Raw genomic sequence first — 8,799 nt, forward strand, 5'->3', positions numbered from 1 at the left:
AAAGGAATTACAGGGTAATTTAAGATCTTATTTTTATTAAATTTTTTAAGAGAAACAGATTTTTTGTTGTTGTTGTTGTTGTTTTGTTTTGTTTTTTTTTTTTGTTTTGTTTTTTAGCGTTTAACTCCACTTAGATTTAAAACAGTAGATACGCTGACCCACACTCCAGTACAGTAGGTGGCGATAATGCTCCCGCTCGTTGGTTACCACCGGCCGTCAACCGAACGAAGAAGAAGAAAAACAACAACATATCCCACAATGCACCTTTCCTACATGCTCGTAAAGGAAAGTGCGCAAATTTAGCCCTTAGACATGCTATAAGTGCGATTATTTAACATTATCTTTAGTTCGCACGCGAGGCATTACCCGTTGAACTAAGGTAGGCTTTTATTTGTAAACGTAAACGTAAAACAAATGCGATAAACACGAGATTTTACTGTTTGTCTTCTGCAAATTAGATTTACGCACGTAGTTCATTCATTATAGCTGTATCTCTTCTTACGCTGTTGTTCATCTAAATGTAGGGTGACCAAACGTCCCTATTTACCCTGGACAGTCCCAGTTTTGAGCCCTGTGTCCCCTGTCCCAGCAGATTTATCCAAAACCATTTATTTGTTGCAGTTTTATGCAATAAATGTCCCAGTTGTTCCTATTTTGACCACTTTGATCCCCACCAACAGTAAAGAGGCTAATATATTGTCATTTGTTTAGCTAAAATACAGAAAATTTTGCTTGAAAATGACCATAAGAAAAAAATGCATTGTCAGAAATCCCTCAGTTTATGATTATGACACACCAAGTAAGTTAAAACTGTACAATGTTGCTCTTACTTTTCACAATTTTATTAATATTAACCATCCGAACTCGGGTGTGTCCCAGTTTTGAATTCTGAAAATCTGGTCACCCTATCCAAATGCAAAAACAGACACTAAAATCAGCTTGTTTGCCTTGTGTACAGTAGGAAAGCATGCAGTTTCCAGAGGATTTTAACCAACTGGAGCTCCTAGACACACATGGGCACCTGATCCCCCGGGGTACGAGCAGCCTGTGGACAGGCAGTGAAGAGGAGGAGGAGACGGATGATGAGAGAGGAGAGCGCCCCGAGGAGTGGTACCTGCAAAAGGAGTCATTGCTCAAAGACAAACCCCAGGAACTTATATTATGGGCTGCAGAAAACAATCGAGTAAGTGATCATATTGTACTAAAGCTAGTCCTGTTATGATAAATATTAAAGGTGTACTATGTATAAGGTGAACAGATGTCCCTATTTTCCTGGGACAGTCCCAGTTTTAAGCCCTGTGTCCCCTGTCCCTGCAGATTTATCCAGAACCATTGATTTGTCACAGTTATATACAAGAAATGTCCCAGGTGTCCCTATTTTTGACCAATTTGATCCCTCCCAATTTTAAAGAGAGGCATAAACTCATTTGTTTCAGTAAAATACAGAAAATTTGCTTAAAAATGACCAAAACACAAAGTAAATGTGACTCTACTGACACATATGTTAGTCATGAATGGTCCGAGTGCAGAATGTTCCTTAATTACGCACTCGTTTCACAGTTTTATTATTACCAACCACCCCAAACCGGGGATGTCCCAAGTTTTTGATCTTGAAAATCTGGTCACCCTATCTATGTAACTTGAATGTATGACAGAAACAGTATGACATTAAAAGGTTCTACTTATTGTAACTTGGTCTGGTTTGGTCTCCATGAAGATAGAAAGGTTTAATGCTATACTCTAAAACATTCCAGACAAAGCAGTATTTGATGCCACCAGAAAAGTTATACAATACACAATTGATTTATTGTTCAGTATGTAGACAGAACAACTATTTTAGGGGGTCAATATTTATCGTGGAACTTTTTCTGTGTACTAGTGGAGATCTTTTTGTTATTTTGTTTGTACTATTTTGAGATCTGATCTTTTGAGAGTTGAATAAATTATTTCCATGACTCATTCTAGGCACAAACTAACTACTTAAGGTGTGCTGTGTAACTTTTCTGGCGGAGGGTCCGTCATATGCTTTTCTTCGTGAAAACTGTATTGCTTTATCTGGAATGCTTCACAGTATGATATTAAACCTTTCTCTCTTCATGGATACCAACCCAGACCAAGTTACAGGTCAGATTTGTGAAGAGGTGACCCCACTTATTTCCATAATGTTGTTTTTTGTTATTTTTGAGCTATAAAACCACCTGTAATTGAATAAATGTAAGGTAGAGCTGTTTAATGTCATACTGTGGAAAATTCCAGGCAGAACAATGACAATATATCCATAGAAACAAGCATGTGTAATTGTTTATTAGGGATAATTCTACTTATTGTGTCAGTGGCTTAAACTAGTTTCAATATTATCATTTATTGTATATATTTACTGCAACAGTATATCACACTTTAAAATGTGTTATCGTGACAGGCCTAACTACAGCAGTGTTTCCCATTAATACAGGAGGCAACGGTGGTTTTCATAATTGAAAATTCCCCCCCATAGTCGAAAAACACCCTGGACTAAATTGGCATAACAAAATTTGACTTTGTTGATCCAAAAAATTTATTTATGCATAACAAAATGTGGAAATTGAAATTGTGTCTTGTCTCGCCATTACTCCTCATTGTTCAGTCCTTATGTAGCCACACATATCTTTGGATAAATGAGTAAATAATAATATAATGGGGTCCTTTGTCTAATTACCATGGCAGCATCTATGTAACTATCTGTTGCTATAGTGAAGCCTATAGACGTTTGCTTGAAAGAAGATGGTGTTTATAGAGCCTTTCACAGTTGTCTCAAAAGTACGGATCTTCACTTATCGTTTCATTCAGTCATTTAGGGGAAAATTAGAGCCTAGTGAAAAGAGCACCTCGGGGCCACATAACTACATCTCTGAATTCTGGCAATTACGTCTAATGGGTGCACCTGTTGTGGATAATAATCTTGAATATTTAATGTTGAACTGCTGTATGATGTACGGTATGTTACATCTCCTTTTAAAACATTTGTAAGGCCGAGTGAATTTTAAACTATTTTAAATTTAATGCCTTGTCCTAACTGGGATACTGAGGTACATGTCTGTCCCAATATCAACTAAGCGGATTGTGGCTTATTTCAGCCTGTTGTTCCAAGGAGCTGTAAGGTCAGACGGGCCTCGTGGGATAAGATCCCGTCCTACAAGATCTTACAAATCAAAATGACACATCCAGGCTGATATGAATCCGCATTTTTTACACAGATCAATATCAGTCTGCTCTCTTCTCCCCTCTGCTGCGTCTCAAGCCAAACGTGATCTTTTTTTGTTTTTGTTTTTTTTCAGTGACACGTGAAATGAAGGAGCTCATTGGTCTCCTATGATTTGCAAATAAAGTCAAAGTTATCTCACCTCAGATTAACAGAGTTTAGTGGTTTGCTCATTAATTCTGCATTTTGCTAATTCTGATGTATTAAAGCCCCATGTGAGTTTTTTCCTTTATTTTTCTAATGCGGAAGGACCATCCACCTGTCAATCATGCCCATTTGAAAACCTGAAATTCATCAGTGACTAGACTCACATCTTCATAGGTATTGAAGAAATGTGTATTCTGTATCCCAGGCAAACAAGATTATGCGCACAGGAGAAAAAATATCTTGTCAGATTTTTATATTCCGTCTGTTTACATTTGGATTGGACAAAAAGGGGGGAAAATGTTGGTGATTTTGAGAAACTGTAAAAAGGCACTGTTAGAATGATAGAAAAAATGGTGGGGCCAAAATTGTGAGCTGAATTCTGAAAAAAAAATCTTGTTTTGTTCTTGTGGACCCAACCTCGTGTCTCATCTTTTGTAAATTGTGTCTCATTCCACCCCAAAGAACAACAACAAAACAAATATATTTCTTATACAAAACAAAAAAACACAAGTTCATGTCATTTTACAATCCATTCACTGGGCTTTGTTCTGTGCTGTGATACAGATTTTTTTCTCTTTTTAAGTGCTCAAAAGCTGTTGGTAAATGCTTTTGTAATCAGTGGTTTGACTGCAGGTTAAATGCAATTTTGGTTTGCTATTAATTGAAAATTTTCTGCGCACCATTAAAAGGCAGAGCAATTTTGCAATTTGCTATTTGTTTTAAAACACTAAAATGTTGCTGCTATAATTTTTTACCCTTTTACAGTGCTAGTATTGAGTCCATTTTGTGGTATTATTATTAAAGTCGCTAAAGGCATTTGGTGAAATTACTGTTAATTACACAGTTGAATAATTTCAACTGTCAGACCTCTCATATATTTACTGCAACAACTATTCCACTCCTTTAAGTTAAGTCCTGTCAAAATTTTAAAAATAAATAAATAAACTGCACCAAATAAATGAAAAACACTTTAGTTTGTATCAGTAATGGGTCATAGAAGTCACTTATTCAATTCTCTATAGCTCAGATCTTATCTTAGGACAGAAAAATAACCAAAAGTTCCCCACTAGTAAAAAGAAAAAGTACTAAGGATAAATAAATATATACCTTGAAAAAGTATTGTTCCATCTGTCACGTATTGAACAATAAGTCAATATATTATTTATCGTGACAGGCGTGACAAGACATGAACACACATTTTTAAAGAAGCAACATTTCCCCAGATATTTAGTATCAACTTGGAAAAAAGTCAGATACTCTTCATAGTGTGAAGAAGCAGAGAAAAAGTGTTAAAGGGGCATTGTGTAACTTTTCAGTTGGGGGTCCGTCACCTAGTCTGATTCATAAGCTGGTTTCACTTCATAGAAATCGCCTGACTTCGCAGCATTAGGATTCATTCACTCAACTTTAGGTAGGTACTTTTTTATTTAACAGTCGCTGCTGTTTGGTTGTGACATATGTAATGCACCAAATCCCGTAGGAAGAAGGTCAATAACGTCTTTCTTCTTGATAAAATTCACCAAACATTGTCTTTGTTCCGGCTTTAAATCCTTTATCTCGGGAATCGTTGCCAACACAGAATGTATGGCTTCGTCTACATCCATCTCGATCACTTTGTTTACTGTTGTGCTGTACCACAAAAGGGACCCAGTCATGGCTTCACAGCTCTTCGCTGATTGGTCGGTGCACACTCTACAACTTCCGGGGTTCTTGCAAACCGTCTAGTGTATTCCAATTCCTGATCTAGTTGCTGGAGAGAAATTAAATTGAGCAGAGGCACTAGGTGTTGCCAGCCTGGCTATCTGTCACCTGCTTGTTTCTGTGAATATGTCATTGCTGTGCCTGGAATGTTCCACAATGACCTTTACATTACTGTACATCAATTCAGTTACAAGTGGTTGCCTCTCTTACAGCGGGGTTGCCTTTCTACAGACATGATGTGTAACTTAGTCTGGTTTGTCTCCATGAACATAGAAAGGTTTAATACCATACTGCGAAACATTCCAGATAAAGGTTTGTCTCCATGGAGACAAACCTGTGATGGACTGTCCGCCAGAAAACTTACACAATGCACCTTTTAAAGTAGTTTTTGGCCCATTCTTCCTATTAAAAAAAATAAGATTTGATTCAAATCAAGTAATTTCTTGAGACCTTCTAGTGGCCGAAGTGCTGTATTCTGAAATCGATTTGTCTGTGTGAGTGGTGCAGTAATTTTGATGTGTGATGCTTTTTCACCTGCAACGGCAACCTCAATTTTGGTGTAATTTAACTGGACTATAATCTCTTTGTATTTTAGTTTTGCCAAAATTTTGCTCTGAAAACTTAAGTATCCTACAGTATATTATGCAAAATTTATTCTTGTGAGGTTTAAGCCATGTTAGAATTTGTTTCATTCACACACGTTTGCGTATTGAGTGTTAGTCTGTCTACATCTCAAAAGCTCAAAATACTTGTGGATTTGAGAGAAGAACATGTGTGTTAAACTTGAGTGAATGAAACAAAACACAACTCCAGGTATGTTTGCGATGGGGAAATAACATTATAACAGATCATGATCATTTTTATATTGAAATGATGCTCTTTCCACTTCTGTCTTATACCCTTGAAGTTTCTAACCCCTGCAATTTTAAGCAATTCACACAGATGCATGCCACATAGTGATGAGTAATAATAACCAGGAGCAATCCTGCTGAAGGTTTATGGACTTCAGAGATGTCCTGGGGAGGAAAGGGGCGATATGGGTATGAGTTATTATATTATATTATATTGCTTTACATGATTCTTCACTTGATTTGCTTATTTCTAGCTCTCCACTGTCAACAGCCTCTTGGCCACTGACGCTGCACTCGTCCACTGTAGTGATGAGGATGGATACTCGCCACTCCATCGCGCGGCATATGGTGGCCATGTTGACGTGGCCTCAGCCCTTCTTCACTCCTACGCCAGAGTGAACGCTCGCACTGCTGACGGCTGGACGCCTCTGCACAGCGCCTGTCGATGGAACAGAGTGACCATGGCCAGTCTCCTGCTGCGCCACGGGGCAAAACTGAATGCACAGACAAACGGAGGACTGACCCCTCTCCATTTGGCCGCTTCAAACCCAGACTCTGCCCTCACACTAGAGCTCCTTTTATCCCAGCGGCACTTGAACGCATCACTCCGCAGCAGCAGTGGGGAGACGGCCAGTCAAGTGGCACAGCGCAGTGGACCTCATTACTACCTGTTTGAAATGGTCGAAGAGTGTGTCAGTGTTTTACCATCACATACATAAATACCATGGTCAGTGAGAATCCCAATGGCTAACACACAAGTAGTCCAGCTACTAACTGTGGATAGAATCTAGTAACATTATTTAAAACATTGACAAAACTGATATTTTGGACATTTACAGAAAGGGATTAGGTTTTAACATTCACAAATGAGACATTTCAGTTAATAGCTGTGATAGAAGCGTATTATACAACCAGGAGCTGTGCGTTGTGCAGTTTTAATGCACTTTGCTTCGCGTTGTGGTGTTAAAACTGTATAACACACAGATCCTCATTGTTTAATGTGCTTATACCACAGCTACAAACTGAAATCTCACCTGTGAATTTGAAAGCCTGTTCACTGTCTGTAAATGTGTCAGTGTTATCTTGTTAATGTTATTTCAGTGTTGAAATGAATGAAATGAAATGCTTTTGTGATTAATTTTATCTGATTGAAAATAAATTTGTCACTCACTGTTTTTGTGAGCTTTTCATCAAGTAGTCCTTCTAAAATACAATATGTACCCATTTAAACTCTTTCAAAGCATTCAGACTCCACTTACACTCCATTTTCTTTTACTTTGAATTCATGTTAACATGTTGAAATCAATCCATAAGTTAACATTTGTAATTATTTGTTGTGAGCAACTTGTTTGCCTTGACATATTGTTATGACATCTTCAACCTGCAGCTAGAAGAACTATGCAAAGAAGTTCTTTTCTGGACATGTTTTCAATCCAGAGATACCTGAGGGCATTTAAGGTTTGATAGAAATTCTTCCTTCTTAGTCAGTCAGTGCTGGAGTGCTGACAATGTCTAATGAAGATCACTACTTATAGGGACAGATTACACTATTTTCTGGCCTATGTTAATATGTTTCCTCATCACAGACATATGAATAGTTTATGTTTCATTCACACGTTAAACATAAAAACCCTGTATATTTATGCTGAATTCTTCGCTTGAACAGAAAACACTCTATTCTACCTTGTGATGTCATGTCGTAATCTAGGCAGGTACTCCACTGTGTTTTTAAACTCCATACATCTTCACTAGAATCACCCGGATTATTTTGTCCTTATAATTGCCAATCTCTACTGAACAAAAGGTAAAAGGAGCTGTTAACTTGAAAACCAGCGCTTCGTGACAGCACAAGGTGGAACAGAGCATTCAGAGCTTTGGAGATGTAGACAGACTCAATATTTTTGATGAGGTAACATGACCTGAAGCTCTTAAAAGTAAATTTTATATAATATTGGACCTTTGATAGTGTTAAAGGTCGAAGCATTTGTTCGATGTAACAGTTTTCTTACTTGAGTTTTATCACTGACTACTCCATATGCACAGGAGCAGTTATATCACATGTCTGTTCTGAAAACTGAACGGGTACAGCTAGATGTTTCAAATATTTCTCATTATAAAGTTTGATATTAGCTTTACCAATTTTAGATGCAGTCGTGTGAAATACTGTAAATATTGATGTTTGAAAATGTTATAGGTTTTGTTCAAGAATAAAAAGGTCAACTGTGCCTTCCCTCTTCCAGTGAACTTAGTTGGGGCGAAGTGTTGTTAAAGCTGACTTTCTTTTTGATTCAAGTAATACTTTCTGTGGTACATTTGATTTATTTTTGCATTCTAAACCCAAACAGTCTGGCTGCTTTGTGAGAGACAAATCTTTTGTATCCATTCATGTCAAAGAGCCAAAAGACTGGCTTCTGTCAAATAAATAAACCACAAAAGAGTTAATTTGAGGACATCAAATTCTCAATGAATTACAAACTATTCACAAAGGAAAATGACGAAGGCTAAGGGTTCAAACTGAGGGTGGGAGTGTGTTTATCCTTTGAAATGGTGCAGGATCTAAATAAAATGGTTTAAAAAAGAAACTGTTGAAGTTTTTTTTTTATGTACAAAGCTCTGACTTGTGTTGCCTATTCTGCTTTTCTCCTGATTCTTCTGTAGATTCAGGGTTAATTAGTGTTCTTTAAAAAATTATTTGATCTGGATGCAACGTTCACACATTACTACTGGTAACATTTAAAGCTACATTGTGTAACTTTTCTGGTGGAGGGTCCGTCCGTCAAATGCTTTTCTCCATGGAGATGTTATTGCTTTGTCTGGAATGTTTCACAGTATGGCATTAAACCTTTCTATCTTCATGGAGAC

At 37.4% G+C, this 8,799-nt stretch overlaps 1 protein-coding gene across 3 annotated transcripts; it reads left to right on the top strand.

The window, feature by feature from the left end:
- The first annotated feature begins 241 nt into the window (after positions 1-241).
- On the top strand, positions 242-8,489 carry ankrd49 (ankyrin repeat domain 49). 3 transcript variants are annotated; one of them, XM_055158666.1, is made up of 3 exons: positions 242-379; positions 959-1,183; positions 6,192-8,489. In XM_055158666.1, the coding sequence occupies exons 2-3, from the start codon at positions 968-970 to the stop codon at positions 6,654-6,656; spliced, it is 681 nt and encodes a 226-aa protein (XP_055014641.1). In that variant the 5' UTR covers positions 242-379; positions 959-967; the 3' UTR covers positions 6,657-8,489. The 3 variants fall into 3 exon arrangements, with proteins under 3 accessions (XP_055014641.1, XP_055014642.1, XP_020786101.1); XM_055158667.1 differs by having other exon boundaries at positions 263-379; positions 962-1,183; XM_020930442.2 differs by lacking the exon at positions 242-379 and having other exon boundaries at positions 941-1,183.
- The last annotated feature ends 310 nt before the right edge of the window (positions 8,490-8,799 follow it).

Source organism: Boleophthalmus pectinirostris, unplaced genomic scaffold (genome assembly GCF_026225935.1).
Source record: "Boleophthalmus pectinirostris isolate CB_2022bp ecotype Guang Dong unplaced genomic scaffold, ASM2622593v1 HiC_scaffold_22, whole genome shotgun sequence".
Classification (NCBI taxonomy): Eukaryota; Metazoa; Chordata; class Actinopteri; order Gobiiformes; family Gobiidae; genus Boleophthalmus; species Boleophthalmus pectinirostris.

What these genes read in the sequence shown, in the direction of transcription:
- ankrd49 (XM_055158666.1), top strand. Translation starts at nt 968, where the DNA reads ATGCAGTTTCCAGAGGATTTTAACCAACTGGAGCTCCTAGACACACAT. An exon ending in GGGCTGCAGAAAACAATCGA is followed by an intron (nt 1,184 to 6,191) that starts GTAAGTGATCAT and finishes GCTTATTTCTAG; the next exon opens with CTCTCCACTGTCAACAGCCT.